Here is a 22,808-nt window from a genome sequence, read left to right on the forward strand (position 1 = left end):
TAAGTTGCAAAGTTAAGCTAAGGACTTTCTGAAATTTGGGAAAGCTATACGTTTTTAATGCCTAAAGAAAAGGGGATCCCAAAAAAATCAAGAAAGAAAAATTCCCATGAAACAAGCTCGACTTAATTGTGAAAGAGAAAGTATTATCAACATGGACATGACTGTTGCCTATCCATGTCCAACATGTTGCCTAATATGTCCAACAAAACATATTGTTTCAAACAACTGAATATAACAACAACAAAAAAGAGACTCACAGATATAAAGAACAAACTAGCGGTTACAAGTGGGGAGAGGGAAGTGGGGAAGGGCAATATAGGGGTAGAAGATTAAGAGGTACAAACCATCATCTATAAAATAAGCTACAAGGATATGTTGTACAACACAGGGGATATAGCCAATATTTTATAAGTAACTATAAATGGAGTATAACCTTTAAAAGTTGTGAATCACTATATTGTACACCTATAAAACTTATATAAATATTGTTCATCAACAATACTTCAATTTAAAAAAATTTAAGAGGGGAAAATTGTTGTCTACAGATTATCAGTTTAAAAAAAATTAAGATAGATTTAAAGCAGCAAAACATTAACTTATCATAGAATTAACTACATTCAAATAGAAACCAAGTACCTGGAAGAGTAAATCTGGAATCTCTCTGTCATACAGGGGCATTTGCGGCAGAAGGAAAACATCTAATTGACCTGCATTTCTAAGTTGCAATAGCTGGAAACGTTTACTCTTTTTCATTTCCTCTTCAGAAACAAAGTTAAATTCATCTTGCAACTGTTTGAGACGAAAATACTTTGGAATATCCTGTTCTTTATGTTTCATGTACTATAAAACACCAATAATGTAAAGTCTTTACTTAAAATATTAATTTTTTAAAATTCAAGAATTATTTCAAAACAGTTTTTCCCCCTAACTGTGAGATATGAGAGTTGCAATAGAAATAGGAAATGGAGCAACTGAATCTGTACAGAAAATCTGAAAAAAAAAAAAAAAAAAAAAAGCAGAATCTGGCCTATGCAGTTTCTCAACCTTTTCCTGGTCATGATTTATACAGAAAATGAAAACATGTGTACTGCACAGTGGGTTAAAAGATGAGAGTTTTTGTGTCTGGTTGCCCTATGAGTCGACAGAGGATCAATATTTCTATACACATGTAATCAATTCAGCACATCAGTTGAGAAGCTCTGATCTGAAGAAACTTAATTGCAATAATCTATGCATGCACTGCTTTATTCAATAAATGTAAATGTGAGTACATGGTACATGCAAGGAAAAGTGCTAGCTGCCATAAGAGAGACAAGGATTTACTAGTTGTAGTTCCACAAGGAAAGATAAAGCACATGGACGAATAACTAAGGTAAAAGGCAGAATGCTATTAGAGCCATAAGAGTTTATAAAAAGAAAAAAAGTTAACAGGAGGGCAAGGGAAGAAAAGCCCGTATATAACTGAGGTTGCCAAGGAAGGATTTACCAGACTTGCAGGGTGGGTAAGACAGCTGCTATAGGTGCCCTTCTAAAGAGAGGGAATGACATGAATAAAGGTATGAAGAAAGCCTGTTTGGAGCACACAGAGCAGTTCAGTTGGCTGTAAGGAGGAGTAGCAGAAGTGAATAGATAATAGAGTCTTTGAGGGAAGGAGTGTGTCTATAAATCATCTTTAAAATCCTCAGCATTTAATAATATGGCTGGCATTCAGTAGATGTACAATAGATGTCAGCCTGGATGCAAGATGCACCAAGCAAGGGCTGCTAAATAGTGGCAGAATACCAATCATCAGGCCTAAAGTAGAAATTATTTCAGTTGCTGAATTTCTAACTGCCTTACAATACTATAAACTGGCTGAAAACTCTATCTGTCCTCAGATTTACTTTTAATGCCTCCTAATGCCTAGAAAAATACACTGCAAACTGTGGAGGAGTATGAGAGTGTAGAGCTTAAGAAATAAAATATATTTACAGTACAGATATTTGCTATAACTTACCATAACAAATTCCATTAAATCAGAATATTCTGGATTATTTGGGTCAATTCTGACCTCATTTGCCCATTCAAAAAGTTTCTGTGCATTAATAAGCCATGGAATTCCAGGAACACCTCTTGCATCTACATTCCTTAACACACTAACATAAAGAAAAATATTTTGTGAATTTGTATATAATATGCAGGTGATAAATCTGTTATATGGGATAAAACCTACCCATTCCAGGTATTTAAAGATAAAGCTTATCCTGTGTTTAAGGATAAAATAGAAGGTTTAGATGTGATATCTTTCCTGGTTCTTCTCACTTTCTAACTGTATCATAGCTTTTTTTTTTTTAAACATCTTTTTTGGAGTATAATTGCTTTACAATGATGTGTTAGTTTCTGCTTTATAACAAAGTGAATCAGTTATACATATATATATGTTCCCATATCTCTTCCCTCGTGCATCTCCCTCCCTCCCACCCTCCCTATCCCACCCCTCTAGGTGGTCACAAACCACCCAGCTGTGTATCATAGCTTTTTTTTTTCTTGCGGTACGCGGGCCTCTCACTGTTGTGGCCTCTCCCGATGCGGAGCACAGGCTCCGGACACGCAGGCTCAGCAGCCATGGCTCACGGGCCCAGCCACTCCGCGGCACGTAGGATCTTCCCGGACCGCAGCACGAACCCGTGTCCCCTGCATCGGCAGGCGGACTCTCAACCACTGCGCCACCAGGGAGGCCCTATCATAGCTTTTTGATAAATGTCTACCCCTCCCTTAAGAGACAAGTAAGCTTCTTAAGGGCAAAGTCTGTAAATATTCATCTTTGCTATCTAAAGTCCACAATATAAAAAGAATCTTTAGGCTATATCTTTACAGTTGAAACATAATATAGAGTATGTAATACAATTAACTGGGAAGTATGGGCCAGAAGAATATCTTTGGTCATATGAGGCCATCTTCAGAAGTTAAGAGAGCTATAAAAGATAGGCTAGACTCATAATGCATCCTTAGTGACCTCAACTATAGGCTAAGTGCAGAAGGAATTCAACCCTAAACAGTAAGGGTTTATTTTCAGCCATCAATTATCCCAGTTATTTAATCTCTCTCTTCATAGATAATTTGTTTCATCATGTAGAATTAGAGCAATTTGGACTAGAAGATTTCTAAGATCCTTTCTGAAAAGTACTCAAGAAATATTCCAGACCATAAACTAGGATTCCAGAAATACGGTTCTGACTCAGATTCAGTAATGCCAACCCAAACATGGACATTCATTTTACACTGTCTACTTTCCAACATTTTACACTGTCTACTTTCCATCAGTATCTATTCATATTTTTATGATAAATCTTTGGAAGCTATTGCTAACAAAGCCAATGCTTGGTATGATAGGATGTTAAGCAAAATTACAAATAGGTAAAGTTTGAGTATTCTTCCTTTCTTTAATTCCTATGTCTGCCCTCATATTTAAACTGTTTTAATGTCTTTGTCATAAGAGATATCTAGGGCTTGACACCCTTAACACCATCATGTAACAAATTTTCCTTCTCATGGGAAGATTCTTAGCCCAGGTCCCCTAGAGAACAAAGGCTGAGGTACAGTTTAAATGTCAATGAATAGATTAGGGAGAGAAACTTAGCCCATTATAGCCTAAAAAAATTAGGTTGTAATTGTATTTCAAGGTAGTCTCCAGATTTCTACCTCAGGGGAAGTAATAAAGACCACAGAACATCTCCTGCCCTTGCTATAATGATTCCCCCAGCTGGCCCTACAGGTGTTTAGCTGTGGGCTATGGCAAAATTCCTTGGTCATCTGCGCCCCCTCCTTCACAACCAAATGCTAAGCAAGTAATATAATTCAGTGATATTAAGTATACCCACAGTATTGTTCAACCACCGTAACTATGTACATCCAGAATTTTTCATCATTCCAAACAGAAATTCTGTATGATTAAACAATAACTCTCCATTCCTCCCTCCCCTCAGCCCCTGGCTTTGTCTCTATGAATTAAGCAAAAAATTTTAAAGTTAGCAGGGAGAAAAGACAATCTACAAAATACTAATGTTTAGACTGATGGCAGACTTTTAAACAGCTGTGATAAATCCCAGGAGATAATGCAACTATAGCTTCAAATAGGGAAAATAAACATCAGCCTCAAATTTTATGCCCATCTAAACAGTTATTCAAGAAGGAGGAAAATATAAATACATTTTCAGATATACAAAGACTAAACAAGCTTGCTAGCCATGAAAACTGAATCATTAAAGGAGCAACTTTCAGCAAGTAAATCCAGAATGAAAGGTGTGGGAGGTAAGAAATGAGGGCAAACATAAAAGTCAATTAACCACGTCAGAAAATAATTAACTAGTGAGTGTAAGAAAAACTGTTTTATGTTTTAAAAGTGTATTAAACAAAAACTCTAGACAACATGGGATTGGAGAGATGTGCCTAATGTTATACTGAAGCATTCTAAGATCTTCTTTTCGTTCACTTCTTTGTCTCTGGCTCTGTCAGTAGTTGATGAATAAATGAATGAATGAGTGAGCGAAACAGTGAATGAACATACTTTCTTTCTGCTCTCCTTTGGCTCCATGCTCTGACTCTCACAAGTCAATCTTGCCTTTTGGAGCACCCATCCCGTTCCTAGAACCACTGCTCCTCACCAGTCCTTGGGCTCCCACAGCTGTAGAGGAGGGGAGTTCTGTAACTTCCTTCTCTGATCTCAGAGGCCCCAACTGTAAAGTTTTACTTCTAGTTCACTTTAGAAAGGACTCTGAACTTTGAAAACCTCTCCTGCAATTCATTCCCTGTTGAAACCTGTCATCTGTTCCAATCTTGCAGAATTACTCTCAATCTTTTATAAATTTGAGTTCCCAACTAACAGGAACTGTTAAGTGCAGCATCACAGAAGCCATGAGACAAGAGACGTCAAGAAGCAAAACGAGGAGGACGGGCCAATGAATATGTCCAGAAGGTCCCTGGTAGCCTTCAGGAATAACTGAGTTGGGTTAAGGATGAAATGTGTGAATTAAAAGTAGAGGCAATGTATGCAGACCAGTAGACCACCCATATGAGGACTTGGGTGGGAAAAACAACCAGAAAGTGTTTTCAGGGTTCAATCAAATGCTTGGATTTTTCTTTGTTTCAAAGCACAGAAGGCTTCTTGGATACAAAAGACTTATAGCATAGGAAACGGAAAAGTTGAAGAAAAGATAAGAAAAGGATATAAATATGTCAGCAGAATCCTAACAGAGATGAAGGAAAGTTCCAAATTACTTGTATAAAAGCTAGCTTTAGAGTGAGGAGAACAAACATCTGACTCCAAGAAAAAGGCAAAGAATAGTATGATGAGGCAAAGATTAAAAATAGCTGCAGTGGGGACTGTGTTAGGGAAATACTAAGAAACACAAGAAAATAATCGTTCAGCATATTAAAAGCTTATTCACTAGTGCCAAAATGAATTACCCTTATTAATTGTCCATTTTTCCCCTAAAACACCCTGCACAGCCTACCTCACTATCAACATCCTGCACCAGGGTTACAATTTATTATGTTTGTTGCAATAAAAGAATTGCACTTATTATAATCCATGAACCTATGCTGACCCATCATTATCACTCAAAGTCCATGATTTACATTAGGGTTTACTCTTGGTGTCTTACATTATATGGATTTTGGCAAATACATAATGACATGTATCCACAATTATAGTATCATACAGAGTAGTCTCACTGCCCTAAAAATCCTGTGTGCTCTGCCTATTCATCCCTCTCTCTTCCTAACCCCTGGCAACCACTCACATTTTTTACTGTCTCCATAGTTCTGCCTTTCCCATAATGTCATATAGTTGGATATAGCCATGTTTTTTTAAAAAATATGTGTTTAGATGGAGAGGGGAAATGCTATCTTCTTGTTATCATCATTCACTAATTTTTAAACGATGGGATCTTTTGGTCCTTTATATTTACCATCTTACTCAAACATAGCACAATAGGTAAGCCAGCATTATCATCATTTTTATAGAATTTTACTTTACTTCTAGTAATCCTGTTTGTGGATGTGGTCTAGCAGTTAATCCCAATTCCTCTAGGAAGTCCTGGGATATAGATGAAATTTCTATGTTCAGCAATTTCTTCCAGCAAATTGATAATGCAAAAAATGATTCTTTCATAATCCAGAATGATTGGGAGATATAAAGGTCCCAGAAGTAAAATCCTTCGGAATCTTGGCCTTTGCCTACAATTTAAGGACTGTGGAACTTCCTCTCTCATCATCCATGTGGCTCTAATCCTAAGCATTGAAGAGATACATTCTCTTACATACAAAGATACTTATTGTCTTAGTAGAGTGACTATAAATAAAATCAATAAATATTTTACATATTTATAAATACAAATAAAAAATAAAGCAACATCCAAGTAAACTAAACTGTTCCTACTGTTTCTAGAATTTTCCCTTTTTAGGTCTTGTGTGATGCTTTGCTGAGGATTGGCATTATTTTTCAAGCATAAACATTTATTACCTGCAGTAAGCAGATCTTAATGACTGTGACATAGGTGTCAGAGGAACACCATTTTCATCTAAGGCCCATGATAGAGAATAGCTTAGTTTTCCTGAAGTCAAAAGACAAAGTTCTTCAGTTCCATTTCCCTCAAGAAGAAAGGGCACATCTATTTATAAAAGGCATTAAAAACAAATGAATATTTGAGCACATTACAGTTTTTTTCCAGACTTTTACTTGTGGAACCTCAGGAACACAAAGTTTATGTTGACCACAGGCTCTAATCTTAGAGCTCTCCCTCACCTCAAATCTAAGATCCCTCAAGGTAGACTGCTTCAAACAGACTACCAAAGAGAGAGGAACATATTTATCTGAACACAGCAGTTTTTAACCCATTCTTTCTGGGAGTGGCTGCCAGCAAGAAAAATATATTGGCAGCAGAAAAAGAGCTACTGTTTGTCTCCTTTCCTACATTCTTGAGTGTTCCCCCTCTCCTCATCTTCTTTCTGTCTCCAGAGAGCTTAACGATACTCCTTGAAACTTCTGCCAAGTTCCTAGTGCTCCCTAAATTTTTCACTCTTAAGTCTTTTCTCCTGGGTCTCCACAACCCTATTTTCTGCTTCATCTGGACTCTGTCTAAGCAGACTACATTCCTCCCTCATTTTCTGTTCTCCCCTGGTTCCTTTGCCTACTTATTTTCTTCTCTCTCCTCCTTGCTCACTCATTCATACTCCCTTTCTTTTTACCAGCTGGATGCAGCAATTGCAAAACCCCTAGGAAGGTGAAAGAGAAGGGAGCTGGGGGAGAAGAGAAATGACAGCATTCTGGCAGACATGCTAACTTAAATTTAATTGCAGGAGGAGTAAAATCAATTGAACAACAATAAACAGAAACATCACTTCTTCTTTCCTCTCTCCTTTACCTCTTCCTTTCTCTCTCTTTCTCTTCCTCCCTCCCCTACTCAGTTCAAAGATGTATCAACCTGTCCTGGAGCATCTTTAAGATTTATGAAAGGAGAGGCAGAGGCAGAGCAGCCTACCCATTCAGGAGTGGAGCTCACATTCCAGAGAGCATAGCGCCCTTGTCTCAGATGTCCTAGGGAAAGCAAAGGGGCTAATCCCGAATTTTAGATATCCCAAAGATCTGATTCAAGTCAAAGTTTTAAAAATTAGTTTAATGTCTGGAAGAAGAACTTAATTCACTTTAACCTAATACTGTAAATATAGGATTCTTTATTCATATAAATGACCCAGGGTCATTTAGGATATGGAACTCATGAAGAAAATAGGAGGGAAGAAACATTTTTAATAAACTTACTGCTTCCCACTTCTCCATATGCAGGTATGACCAGCTTATCAGAGCTAAATTCTACATATTCCAAAACAGTTTTGCTTTTTAGCTCTGTGTTTTTAGGTAAGGGTAAATATAGTTTTGCCAATAAGCTTGTCCTTTTACTTATTTCATAAACCTAAATATAAAAGAAATGGTTGATAAATCACTGAAAGTACAAAATAGAAAAAGAACTAAAATAAAGATCATCACTAACCTAATTCTTTTAAAAATACTAGAATGTAAAATAGGTATGGCTCTATAGAATTTGATCCACATGATTGTGAGAAAAGTAGATAACCCTATGTGTTTAAAAGTATAATGCCTTTTATGGTTTCAAAGAAAATCAACTGAATAAAAGGACTACAAATACAGTTCTGTGAATATATTACATATAACACAATACCCAAATAACTTACTTTTGTGTAGCAGTTTTAAAATTCTTTATCTCATTTAAACCTGATAAAAATTATAGGAAATAGGTATTATTCTTCCCATTTTGTAAATGAAGAAATGGAGTCTCTATATGAAACTATATTAATTTTTATTAAAAGGGATAGAAACCCAGGTAAAGTGCTTAAGAAAAGGGGAGATTTGTTAGCTCATGAAATCCAAGGACAGTTAAACAAGCTATGGGGCAGGGAAGGGAGGAAAAGTCCCAGAAGGAGTAAGAGAGGTGCTGAGTAGACTGTTCCATAGATGTCCACTGGGTACTAACCCAGGTCTTCTGATTCTGTATGCTGTGCTTTCTACTATAGTTCCATCACTGCCATAACTACAAACCTAAATTTTTTTCAATAGAAAAATCTTATTTTGACTTATACTGTGTTATCAGTGTTTGGGGAAACAGTGATATGTGTTCTAAGAAGAAGGAAATCAAGGGGGGGTAAATGCCCCATGAAAGATAAAAAGAATGTACCAATCAAAAGGATAGTTGATTAACCAAGAAAGCAGGGGAAAAGGAAAGACAAAGAGGCAAATATTTTTCTGGTCATCTAAATACTGTCCCTGTAAGAGTGAATTTAACCCAACACATTGGTCTCTTTGACAAAGGCATCCCTAATAAAGTAAGGTTGTAGGGGTTATAGCTAATGGACTTAAAGTATTTAGGCCTGTGAAAAAATTTTCTTACTGTAAATTAGTAAATTGACTAACTAAGAAGAGACAATGAACTGATAAATATATTCAAATATTGAATTGGCATTCTGATTTTACACATCGTCCTTGTAAATTTATTTAGGGTACGTAGATGCATTCTCATGGAACTGTTAAATCCAGTTTCTGAGACTGCAGAGCTGGAGGCCAGATCCTAGATGGTAGCAAATGTAAAGGTAGCGAATTCTACCTGGAATCTCCCCAGAGACAGACTTGTCTCCTAATGGAAGCTATCAACACCACTGTGTGGCTGAGATGGAGTGTGAAGAATGAAAATAGGCATTAAAAGTGGAGAAAGTAGAATATTCAAAACTCTAAGTAGGAAATTGCAAGAATGTATGGAAAAAACAAGCAGTTCAGTTTGGCTGAAGTGAAGAAAGAGTAAAGAAGAATAGTAAGAAGAAAATTAGAAATGTAGGTTAGAATCTGTTAGTCTAGGGCATATAGATTTATTTAGCAAGCTTTGCACTGCTAATGGTGTGATTTATCCCTAGATAGATTCCTTTCTTTCGCTGCCTCTTGTTTTGTTAAGATCATGTGCTAATTCATGGGATGATGAGGGATTCAAAATACACACTTATCTATTTTGGGAGGGGGCAGATTTTAAATTTCAAGTGGTTGGATTATTATATCACAATTTATTTTAGGTACAATAGTAGGAAAGTGTAGTCAGTATATTTTTTAAATAGAAATTTCAACAGAGGTGCATTTTAAGATGATAGTAACTTGACAGCTCAGATGAACAAAATGAATACAGCTTTTGATCAGCGATAGCACAAAATTATTTTAGGCTTTAAAAAATAACTGATTTAGATTTGTAATAATAATCTTCTCCCCACACCTCAAACTCCACCCCACACTCACATACACAAATCTTTTTATTTTTACTTTTATTTATTTTTATTTTTTTGTTGGGGTATAGTTGTTTTACAATGTTGTGTTAGTTTCTACTGTACAGTGAAGTGGAATTCCCTGTGCTAAACAGCGGGTTCTCATTAGTTAACAAATCTTTATTCCCTCCTAACTTTTCTTTCGGCTCTAGGTGCAAGTTTAACCCTTATATTAACCATCAAGACTTCTTATCTAAACTCCTTTACTGTCTCTAATTTTTCTCCATCATCCTATTTTCTTCTTCTTTTAGTGAAGGGATTCTTAGGGGGGGGTGTTTGGGCAGGAATCAGGGGTCTGCTCTATGTGTGTTCTTTCATCAGATTCTTAAAGGGATCCAAAATTTTTTTAAAAGATGAACAAATATATCAAGAGACTGAAATCACCAAGTCAAGGTTGGGGCAATTTGGAGAAATCATTCAACACTTACAATAGCTATACTACTCATAGTTTAAACAACCCTCTTCCACCTCACTAACAAATGAATAATAATGCTGCACATCTAGGGTTGGCAAGAATTTTAGCAGAATAGAAGTATTTAGAACAATTACAAATCAAATAATTTTGTACTTACAGCTATTAATAAAAGACTATTGATGAATTATAAATATCTTGTCTACCCATATAGATCAGTCATCTCAATATAAAAGAACTTACTTATCACATATAACAGTAACTAACAAGAAATTTAAAATTATGTATGTCATAAAATAAGATACAAAATTAAATGACAATGGCATACCTCCAAGCAAATTGTTTCAGGCCAATATATTAACTGAATATTGAAAATTTGTTGAAACATGACTTTAAAATCAAACTGTAGGGGAGATACTGAAGTGCAAGAAACTTGTTTATTGTTGTATAATATTTTAATAAAATATTTAAGCTTCTGAATTTTGGCTCTCCTCTTTTGTTCGTGCCTAAAAATTAAATAAACCTTTAATGGACCCTTGAAAAGCAAACCAGATATAAAATATCATTCTTTTCAAAATGTACCTCAACATGTTAAAATATGATCATTTTAGAGGACAAATAATATTTGAGCCCAATAACATTTGCCTATATGTGGATAAAAGCCTTTCCTACTCCTCAAATTTTTTTTAAAAAGACATTTACTCAAAAATACAAAAAGAACTAAAATTAAGGTACCATAAATCATTCAGCTATTTTACTAAATTATAACTTAAACAGATTATAGCACTTACCCATTATAAGATGTCTTATGAGAGGAGAAAGCTGAGGGACTTAGAAATGGGGGTGGCGGAGCTTGAATCGAGAATTCAAAAATATTTTCTAACTTTTAAAAGACATACACACACACACACACACACACCATGTCTTCAATAACCTCAAGGAGGTGGCTCTAAGTCAATAGGCTTGCTGTGTCCTCCTAAAGGTCTTTGTGAATCTCTTTAGGCTTTAGGTTGTATACCTTTGTTTCCCAGGACATTGTTTCTCTGAACCTAAAGATCAGACAGGAAAGCCAGAGAGGTTACTTTCCTGGGGCTGCTATGAAAACACTTTTTGGGGAAGAAATTGATCCACTCAATGATATGAGACTACCAAAGAGAGTCTTCAATCCATCCATTCATTTGTTCACTCAACCAACATTTACTGAATATCTTCTCAGCTGCAAGGCAACTGACCTAATGATATTTAAGACTTGATCCTGCTTTTCAGAAGGTAGAAGACTAGTTGGAAGATAAGCCATAGGTTGAAAAATAAAATCCCCTTCTGTTCTCCATCCTAATCATCCTATAGGCCAGTATCTCCCTGCCCCCATATCTGCTCATCTTCTCTGTAATCTTCTCAGAGGGTTATGGGACAAAAGATTACTTATTCTTCCTGTCTCCCTGTAGGCCTTTTTTGACCTTCCTCCCAATTACCTTTAAAGAAATAGTTTCATAAAATAAGTCCTCTGAAAGTAGTTTAAATAATGAGCTTATGAAAATTTGTTAATTTGGCATTATATTTATCCTCATGAAATCTTGCCTTTTTCTTCACCTGTAAACTCTTTTTAATTTTTCTTTAATCCCTGTACTCCTTTCACCTCTATCCTTGACATCAGTATATTACTGTTTTCTAGAGAATCAATTCTTATTCAACTGGACATTTTAAATGGATAATGACAGCAATGCCACAACAATAGCTTTGAAAAGATATAAAGCATTATATTGCCTTTTGCCTTGACCTCCACTAAGTTTTAGCCTAGGCTTTCCAGCACAAATATCTTCCTCCTTCTCTTTCTCCTTTTTACTTCCAACTTCCATTTTATGGCTGTTCTCTTGTCCTCATTTAGATAGTCCTTTTGCCTGGGTGTCTTACATAATAAATCATCTTGGGCCCTTTTTGGAAGTAGGTGTAGAACAAATAAAACATTGCTTCACTGCTGCACTTCTCTAGTCAGAAAGAAGGTAATGATAATTGTGCCTTTGTGTTTGCTACTCTTTATGTTCATTTAAAAGTTTAACCACCTATTCATTCGTTAAATGAAGATGAGTATTTATTGGGCACACACTACCTTCCAATACCATGCTAAATGATGCACATTCACAGTACTGAGAGATGAATCTGTACCAAGTGTTCCATGGGACAGAGATGTTGGAAGGTTGTACCTAGTTCAGTGCTCTAAGTTGCTACATCCTCTTTAAGGGAGATGAGATCCAAAGGCTTAGAGATGGGAGAAATGGGGATCGGCATGACATCTGTTTATGCATGGATGTCCTAGGAGTAGGGAGAAAACCTTAAAGCTTCTAGGAAGAAGTCACAACTGAGAAGGAAAGAAGCTTGTATTGTCAAAATAGAAAATTGTCCAGCAGGCCCTTTCTATACCAAACACTTTCTATGAAATCCAGGAGGTCCTTTAACAAACAAAGGTGACCATATAACCTTATTTTTCACAGTGGCCTTATATTCCACCTATCTATACCTGAACAAAAATTACTACCATAGCAAAACAAAAAACAATCATCAAACTAAACTGGGTTATGTCCCACCTCAGTCATGAATTAGAAGTGTGACCCCCATCTCTAAGATGAAGATAATACCATAGAGCTATGGTGGCAATTAAATGTGCAAATATATTTTTTAAACTCAGCATGCTAAGTGCCCGGTATATGATACTCACTCAAGAAATCTAACGTTATTAAAAAAACAATACAATTACTAGACAATATATAATGAAGAAATAATCCTTTAAAAATGCTTACAGTGAACATCTAGATGAGTCTGTTAATTCTGCTGTGAAAGAAATTTGTGGCATCAAGGTAATTGGATTTCTTTCAATATCTATTTCTTCAAATTCTGAAGCTAAATATGAGAAACTCTAGAAACAGAAAAATAAATATATAATTTATAATGTAAGTTCATTGTTTAGGACAATTATTCTTAAAATTAAACTTTATTTCCTATATTTGTCATTTTCTTGGGTAACTGTTACAAATACCAAGATTTCCTATTCTAACAAACAAATATTATAACTAGTTAAGATGAGTTGAATGTTATTTTGCGATATAAATACCTCCTGTTTCTCCCCAGTCTTAAATGCTTTTCCTTCAGTTTTCTTCTGAGTCTCATATATTTTTGACAATTCTTCTTGTTTTTGTTCATCACATTTATTCATTTTCATCCTTATTAATAATAAATAGAATTATTTAAAGCAGGAATAATGGATTTGAGAGTTGTTAGAGATCTTGCCAACACACACACACACACACACACACACCACAATTTCTTACATAAAATAATTTTACATCCCAAGGAAATTATCAGTATGATACACACACATATATATGTATATACATAAAACTTCATAAACTTGTTCTTAGTTTTCACAGATTTCTCCCTACTTAGTGTCTTCAGCCTTTTCTAAGGACATCAAGAAACCTCTCTGGTGAGAATGAGTAACGAAGGGGGATGGAAGATATAAATTTAAAGGCACATGCCATGTTTCCTCTCATTTTTCTTCCTCTCATATTTTTAAAAAAATTTTTGGCCGTGCCACATGGCATGCAGGATCTTAGTTCCCCAACCAGGGATTGAACCCGTGCCCCCTGTAGTAGAAGCGTGGAGTCTTAACCCCTGGACTGCCAGGGAAGTCCCTCTCATATTTTTTAAGCTGTGAGAACATGAGCATGTGTAAGGGCAGGGCACTATAGGAATATTAAGTGGTAAATCTCAGTTATACTCCTTGGGGTTTATGCATAAACAGTAAGCAGTTCATGACATTACTACTACCACTACCACAACTACCACCACCACCACCACCACTAACAACAATGACAACTACTACTACTACTATCACTACTACAACTAGTACCACCACCACCACTACCACTAACAACGACAACTACTACTACTGCTATCACTACTACAACTGGTACCAACAACTACTACTACCACTACTACAACTAGTACCACCACCACCACCACCACCACTAACAACTACTACTACTACCACCACTACTACTACTACTAGTAGCAGCAGCTAACTTTTACATTGTACTTACTAAGCACATGCCAGGCAATATTCTAAGTACTTTACACATATTAACTCATTTAATTCTCACAGCAACCCTATGAAGTAGGTATTACTATTATTCCTTTTCTATTAGTAGTCCAGCAAACCCCAGTTCTCTGGAACCCTTTCAGAAAATAATTGGTCTGGGAGTTGACTTTTTATTCTTTTCAGTTCAAAGTTCAGTTTTTTATTTTTAATCTTTTAAAAAGGAGATTCTTTGATAAGTATTATATGCTCTGTTGGGAATAGAAAATGGTGCAATTGCTTTGGAAAACAGTCTGGCAGTTCCTCAAAATGTTAAGCACTGAGTTACCATATGACCCAGCAATTCCATTCCTAGGTATATACCCAAGAAAAATAAAAACTATATCTACACACGTGAGGAGTGACTGCTAATAGGAAGATAGTTCTACAGGGGGGGGGGTGCCTAAAATGTTATAAAATGTTAATTGTGGTGATGCTTGCACAATGCTGTGAACATACTAAAAACCATTGAACTGTACACTTTAAATGGATGAACTGTATAGTATGTGAATTATATCTCATTATCATTGTAAAATATCATATGCTTTTTGCCTTCTGCAGTAAAATATAGGGAACCTAGTGTAGATACTACCTATATGGGCTAGAGACCAGACTACCTGTGTTGAAGCCCAGACCCATTACTGACACTATGGAATTTGGGCAAGTTACTTAAGTACTCTATGCCTTACTTTTCTCATCTGAAAATTGGGTTGTTATGAGAATTAAATGCACTAATTCATGTAAAGTGCTCAGTCCAATGCTTGGAGTATAACAAACACTCAACAAATATTATTGTTTTCCTCTGATTCAGGGTAATCAGTATGAAAGTCAATTAACCTATTGTTTAATCCAATGGCTCTCAAACTTTGTCACATATTAAGATCACCTGGGGATATTTTTAAAGTTCCTGATGCCCAGACCATACTTCATACCAACTAAATCATAATAGTGGTTTTTAGATCTCTCCCAGGTGATTCCAGTGTAGAGTAACTTAGGCAATGTACAGTATTTAGACAATAGGTGTTTTAACAGGCAGTCTCTTTTTGAGGAGATCACTGAGACAGTGATCTTGGTTCCATTGCTTCCTCCTTTCTATTCAGTAGCTCTGGGAAATGACGTGGATTTTCCTGCTTGAATAGATTGCTCTTTCTATATCTTTTAAAAGCCCCTTTGGCAGTTATCTGGATCCCTTGCAGGTAAGTAGGAGCCTAACAGAGAACACAGGTGAAGACAATATACAGGAATCTGGGTTCACTGTGCTACTTACCAGTGCTGTGGTTTGGGTTCAGTAGCCAAAATACAACAAGGTCTGTGGCTACTTACCCAGGCAGTTTTTCTAAGTTTAATGTAGTGTTGGTAACGTTTGACAAGGAAAATTTATTGCCTGAATGAGAAGACAGGACTATATCCTCAACTTCCTGCTATTTTATTCTGCCACCATCACTTCATCAAACCTGCTCTAATTTCTCAATCAGTAAACTCCATGTGAGGAAATCCAATGAAAATTTTTAGTCCTAGACTTAACTGATACTTCAGAAGCATTAAACACTATTAACCCTCCCTCCTATTTAAAATACTCCCCTTTCTTTGCCTCTGTGGCAAAACACTCTAACTGGTGTTTCTCTGTCCCTCCTCTGGTTTCTCCTCCTCTATCAAGCCATTCAAGGCAGTTTCTCAAGATTTAGCTCTTGGCCCTCTTTTCTTCTCATTCTCTACCCTCTTCCTAAGCAGATTCATGCACACGCATGGTTTCAATTACTATTACTCTGCCACAAAATTCAGCATTTTTCTTTCTAGTACAAACCATACATCCAGCTGCCCATTCAGTTGCTTTATTTAGGGATGTCTCAAAAGCTTATCAAATTCGATATGCCCAAAACCAAATATATGAAGAAAAGATAACCTGAGCTTAGTGTCTAGGTCCCAGGTCTTCCTGTCATAAGTACTGTCTTTCACATAGGCCTGGCTACAAGCTTATTCAATTAGTGTTCACAAGGTGAAGGCCTGTGGTGAGGTTGCTGGTGATATACCTAGCCTGGAAACAGAGTTCCCAGAAGCATCTTCAAACATCAGCTTTTATAGTTGATCAGAATGATACTTTGCTCTTTGTAGTGAGGTGGATGGACCTAGAGTCTGTCATACAGAGTGAAGTAAGTCAGAAAGAGAAAAACAAATACCGTACGCTAACACATATATATGGACTCCAAAAAAAAATGGTTCTCAAGAACCTAGGGGCAGGACAGGAATAAAGACACAGATGTAGAGAATGGACTTGAGAACATGGGGAGGGGGAAGGGGAAGCTGGGACGAAGTGAGAGAGTAACACTGACATATATACACTACCAAATGTAAAATACATAGCTAGTGGGAAGCAGCCACATAGCACAGGGAGATCAGCTCGGTGCTTTGTGACCACCTAGAGGGGTGGCATAAGGAGGGTGGGAGGGAGACGCAAGAGGGAGGGGATATGGGGATATATGTATGCATATAGCTGATTCACTTTGTTATACAGCAGAAACTAACACAACATTGTAAAGCAATTATACTCCAATAAAGATGTTAAAAAAAAAAAAAAGAATGATACTTTGCTCAAGTGAAATGCCCCATTTTAGGGTAGCTGGGGATAGCTAGTCCTGTGCAGCCAAACTCATCACTGACACTGTGGGGTTTAGTTCAGAAGTCTACAGGAGCAATCTGGAGAGGCAAACCCAAGACAAAGTCCACTGGGAAAGTTGAATGGTAAATGTCAGAAGGAACAAATGCAAAGGGCCTCAAGTGGGATTGGAGTTTAGTAGAAGAAGAGTAGGTGGCGAGCAGGAATATTGGTCCAGAGCTATTGTTCTGAACAAGCTTATTGCATCTGTGACTCTCCTTTTCTGAAGAGGGGTTCATAATGCACGAGTGTTATTAGACCGGTTTAAAAGATGAGAGGCAAGTCAGCAAGTTTACATGAATTCAGGAGCCTAAGATAAACAAAGTCCATGCTGGGTTAGGTTTAGAAACTGTCAGAAGCACTCTTGTTAAAAACTACTACAGCAGGAAAAAAAATCAACAAAGCTAAACATCTTTCTTAATTGCCTGAAATTATACTAATCTTTTATAATTTTGAAAAACAAAAGACCCAGGACAACGGCTTGTGGGAGAGAACCAGTTATTTCACTGTGGGTTCACAAACAGCTTAAGAAGTGATTAACAAGCAAAGTTTTTAATTTGTAACTATCTCCTCCACTAGATATGTTTTTGTGACTTACATGTTCCATCTAGAAGTATGATTGCTGGGTCTATGTTTAACTTTATCAAAAAGTGGCAAACTGTTTCCAAAGTAGCTGTGCCATTCTGCATTTCCACCAGCCAGCAGTGAGAGTTCCTGTTGCTTTGCCAGCATTTGTTATTGCCTTTTTCTTTTCTTTCTTTCTTCTCTCTATTCTTTTCTTTTCTTTTTTTTTTTTTTTTTTTTGGATTTTAGCCATTCTGATAGGTGTGTAGTGTATCCCACTGCAGTTTTAGTTTACATTTCCCTATTGACATAACATAATGTTGAGCATTGTTTCCTGTGTTCATTTGCCATCCATATACCTTCTTTAATGAAGTGTCTGTTCAAATGTTTTGCCCATTTTTAAACTGAGTTGTCTTATTAAGTTGTAAGTATTGTTTATACATTCAAGATACAAGTTCTTTGTTGACTATGTCAAATAGTTGACTAGCTTCTGGATTTTCTTTTCCAAGTTACTGTGAATTCCCAGTTATTTGTGGGCAGCTCCTCAGGAGATCTATAAGAACAAATAGAGCAGCCACTCACCTCTGAAACTGCAACTTTATCGAGGTGCTTGTAAATCCTTGGCGTTGTCGAAGGAATTTCATCTGTTTCCAAGTCCATAATATACTGTGTAGTAGGGAGAAGTCCTTTTCCTTTTCTAAGTCATAGAGCTGTTTTGTATTACTACAATAATGTTAGATTAAAAATATGTTAGTGGGGCTTCCCTGGTGGTGCAGTGGTTAAGAATCTGCCTGCTAATGCAGGGGACATGGGTTTGAGCCCTGGTCTGGGAAGATCCCATATGTCGCGAAGCAACTAAGCCCGTGAGCCACAACTACTGAGCCTGTGCTCTAGAGCCCATGAGCCACAACTACTGAGCCCGTGTGCTACAACTACTGAAGTCTGCATGCCTAGAGCCCATGCTCTGCAGCAAGAGAAGCCACCGCAATAAGTCCGCACACCACAATGAAGAGTAGCCCCCGCTCGCCACAACTAGAGAAAGCCCATGTACAGCAACGAAGACCCAATGCAGCCAAAAACAAATAAATAAAATAAATAAATTTTAAAAAATATGTTAGTGGATTAGAACTACAGTACAAGTCATTACAAATGGCCTGGAAGAATGTATTGTACTAACTCTTCTGGGCCCCCCACCCTTCTTTTTTTCTTCCATTTTACCCACATCTTGATGTAGAGAATGAAATTCCGTTTAGAGATTCATACCTCTTAAAGATTTTTCACTATTCAAAAGTGCTCTGCTAACATCCATGTATTTCCAGATTTTCTGGACATTCTGTAGTATATTTCTTATACATTTTTTCAGATTGACAATTAGAACCATTGCTTCAAATTTAGAGGTACTTTGCCTGATGGGTAGTGAGCGGATTATTTGGATGCTGAAGTAATATACTATTACTGGTTCCCTGACTTTGCAAACACACTATAGTATGGCAAATTATGCTGATTGATTTTCTAATATTAAATCATCCTTGCATTCCTGGAATGACCACAGTTTAGCTATATTATTTGATAAAATTCTGTTTAGCATATTTCATGAATGAAATTGGGTTGCGGTGTTTTTTGTATTGTTGTTAGGTTTTAATTTCAAGGATAAGATAACCTCATAAACTGAAGTCCCGAGTTTATCAATTTTTTATCAAACATCTGGATTTGTTGATTCTATCCTAGCTTTCTTATTAATTTCTGTTCTCTTTATTTCATTCCTTCTATCCTTTTCCCTAGCTTTCTAAGAAAGATGCTTAGCTCATTAATTTTCAACCTTTCTTTTTCTCTAATATATGTATTTAAATAATCAAAATTTCCTCTGAGAATTATTTTAGCTGTATCTCACAAATTTTGATACATATTAGTTTTTTATCAGTAAATTCAAAACATTTTCCAATGATCAATATGATGTCTTCTCTGGCTAACAAATTATTTAGACCTCTATTTCTTAATTTCCAAACATATGGAGATTTCCTAGCAATATTTTTTGCATTTTTGTGTTGCGTTTCTGCACTAAATGATTTAAATCCTTTGAATATATTGAGACTCTGAGATTTGTTGAGATAACATAAGGTCAATTTTTGTAAATGTTCCATGTGTTCTTGAAGACAGTGGTATTTTGCAGTTGTTAGGTACAATATTCTACAAATATACCAAGTCAAGTCTATTAAGCATGTTGTTCAAATCTTCTATATCCTTAATGAGATTTTTTGGTTTATTTATTCCATCAATTACTGAGAGGAATGTGTTAAAATTGCCCAATACATTTGTGAATTGCTATTTTTCCTTATATTTCTGTCAAATTTTGCTTTATATATTTTGAAGCCATATTATGATATGCATATATGTATATGTCTGTGTGTGTGTGTGTATGCACACATGTGAATTAAACCATATATTCTGATGTGGCCCTCTAGCTCTAGTAAAGCTTTTTGCCTTAAAGATCTATTTTATCTTATACTAACTTAGCTATGCCAGCTTTCTTTTGTTAGTGTTTATGTGACATATTTTTTCCATTATTTTGTTCTCTAACTTTCTATATCCCTATGTTCTAGATAAGTCTATCCTAAATAAAATATAACTGGATTTTTAAAAATCCAATTATTGGGCTTCCCTCATGGCACAGTGGTTAAGAATCTGCCAATGCAGGGGACACAGGTTCAAGCCCTGGTCCAGGAAGATCCCACATGCCACGGAGCAACTAAGCCCATGCGCCACAACTACTGAGCCCGTGCGTCACAACTACTGAGCCCGTGCACCACAACTACTGAGCCCATGTGCCACAACTACAGAAGCCCATGCACATAGAGCCCGTGCTCTGCAACAAGAGAAGCCACCACAGTGAGAAGCCCGCACACTGCAACGAAGAGTAGCCCCTGCTCGCCACAACTAGAGAAAGCCCGCGCGCAGCGACGAAGACCCAATGCAGGCAAAAATAATAAAAATAAAATAAAATAAAATTCAGACATAACTGCCACAAAGAAAAATTCCAGAAAGAAATCCAATTATTTTAATTCAGTCTAGATAAAAATGGATCACTTAACTCACTTAGATATATTTAGGTTTAACTCCACCATTTTCTTTTATGCTTTCTCCTTGTCTCATCAGTCTCTACAGTCTCTTTTCTCTCTCTGTTTTTTTTTTTTTGCCTTCTTTTGGATTGTTTGAGTATTTTCTTATTATACTATTTTCCTCTTCAATTGATTTGGAAGATATATTTTTTAATTATCTTTCTTTAGAGGTCATAAGTTAAAATCTAAGTCCTTGATTTATCAAAGTCTAATATTAAGCTTTACCTTTATTCTCCTCCTAGTCAATGTAAATATCTTTAATTACATTTACCCTTCTCCATTCTTTACTCCATTCTAAAAGTTTTATTTTATTTTATTTTATTTTGTGGTATGCGGGTCTCTCACTGTCATTGCCTCTCCCGTTGTGGAGCACAGGCTCCGGACGCGCAGGCTCAGTGGCCATGGCTCATGGGCCCAGCTGCTCCGCGGCACGTGAGATCCTCCCAGACAGGGGCACGAACCCATGTCCCCTGCATCGGCAGGCAGACTCCCAACCACTGCACCACCAGGGTAGCCCTAAAAGTTTTATATTTTAACTCTCTCTATATTTTTATACCCTGTAAGACATCATTACATCACTACATGATTGTTCATTGAGACTTACATACATATTTACCACTCTCTTTGTTCCTCAATCCTTCCTGACTTGCTCTGTGTTCTTTATGCCAATGACTGTTCTTTGCCTTAAGTTGTAGTTAATTTTATAAATAACACTAGTTTGTTTTGTAAATACTGAAGGTTTCTGTTCATTCACTCATTCATTCAACTAACATTTATTGAGAGTTCACTATGTGCCAGTACTTGTACAAGGCATATGTCAACTTCCTCAAGTAATATTGTTTGCATTTAACTAGGTTATTCTAGGAAACCAATTATTTAAAACAACCTGCCTCTAGTGGTTAAGAGCTTGTAGAGCCATTTCAGGTCAATGGGCATAGAGTCAGGGAAATTCTTTAACTATCAAATCACTCTCACAGTTGTCATATCTTTGTGCATAGTTTAACTTTCTACCCAAAAAGTACCGCCCAGAGAGCTTTCCTGATTTTGAAGATTCCTTGACACATAATCATGTGTTGTCCTGAAATTATTTTTCCAGTTATTTTATTCTTTCCTAACTTCTCTTCCCAACAATTCTATCAGCCAATGATTCCCAACTCGTAGATCACGTTTTTTTACAGGAGTCCTTAAATCTATATACTATCTGAGTATTGTTTTTAGACTGAATTAATAATATATCTTGCACATATGTGTATGTGGACTAATTCTCAAACATATACAAACACTTGAGATAAATATAATCCAGGTCAATTGAAAAGTATTAATAAGCTCATAGTAGTTTTTAATCAACATGTATTTTTTTAAATAGACTGTAAAACTACAACTACTTTCATGTGACACCTCTATGAAATATTCTTACACAAAAATGAGTTTTTACAAAAGGTTGGAACCATTTCTATAACTGCCTAAAGACTAAGGATCTTCAGCAATCCCACTCCTGGGTATATACCCAGAAAAAATGAAAACTCTAATTCGAAAAGATACATGCACCCCAATGTTCATAGCAGCACTATCTACAATAGCAAAGATATGGAAACAGCCCCCAAGGGCCCATCAACAGATGATTGGCTTAAGAAAAAAATACACACACACACACACACACACACACACACACACACACACACTGGAATATTACTCAGCCATAAAAAAGAATGGAATAGTGTAATTTGCAGCAACATATGAATCTAGAGAATATTTTACTTAGTGAAGTAAGTCAAAAAGAGAAATACGAATGCTATATGACATCACTTATATGTGGAATCTAAAAAATAATACAAATGAATCTATACATGAAACAGAAATAAACTCCAGACGTAGAAAAGAAGCTTATGGTTACCAAAGGGGAGAAGGAAGGAAGGAGGAACAAATTAGAATTATTGGATTAACAGATACAAACTACTATACCTAAAATAGACAAGCAACAAAGATTTACTGTATAGCACAGGGAATTATATTCAGTATCTTGTAATAACCTATAATGGAATATAATCTGAAAAAAATACAACTGAATCACTTTACTGT

The 22,808-nt window shown here is 36.2% G+C and overlaps 1 protein-coding gene across 1 annotated transcript in view; it reads right to left on the reverse strand.

Annotated features, from left to right (window-relative positions):
- Positions 1 to 22,808, reverse strand: part of CC2D2B (coiled-coil and C2 domain containing 2B) — a gene marked incomplete at both ends in the record, with an annotated part of 101,052 nt that overhangs the window by 56,651 nt on the left and 21,593 nt on the right. Inside the window, 8 exons of the mRNA XM_081217801.1 lie at positions 637 to 840; positions 1,997 to 2,135; positions 6,503 to 6,650; positions 7,799 to 7,949; positions 10,596 to 10,773; positions 13,063 to 13,178; positions 13,374 to 13,482; positions 18,196 to 18,336. Of these exons, the coding sequence (XP_081073927.1) occupies positions 637 to 840; positions 1,997 to 2,135; positions 6,503 to 6,650; positions 7,799 to 7,949; positions 10,596 to 10,773; positions 13,063 to 13,178; positions 13,374 to 13,482; positions 18,196 to 18,336 (1,186 nt within the window). The remainder of the gene's footprint in view (positions 1 to 636; positions 841 to 1,996; positions 2,136 to 6,502; positions 6,651 to 7,798; positions 7,950 to 10,595; positions 10,774 to 13,062; positions 13,179 to 13,373; positions 13,483 to 18,195; positions 18,337 to 22,808) is intronic.

The sequence above is a fragment of the Mesoplodon bidens genome (genome assembly GCF_964165515.1).
Source record: "Mesoplodon bidens genome assembly, chromosome: 1".
NCBI lineage: Eukaryota > Metazoa > Chordata > Mammalia > Artiodactyla > Ziphiidae > Mesoplodon > Mesoplodon bidens.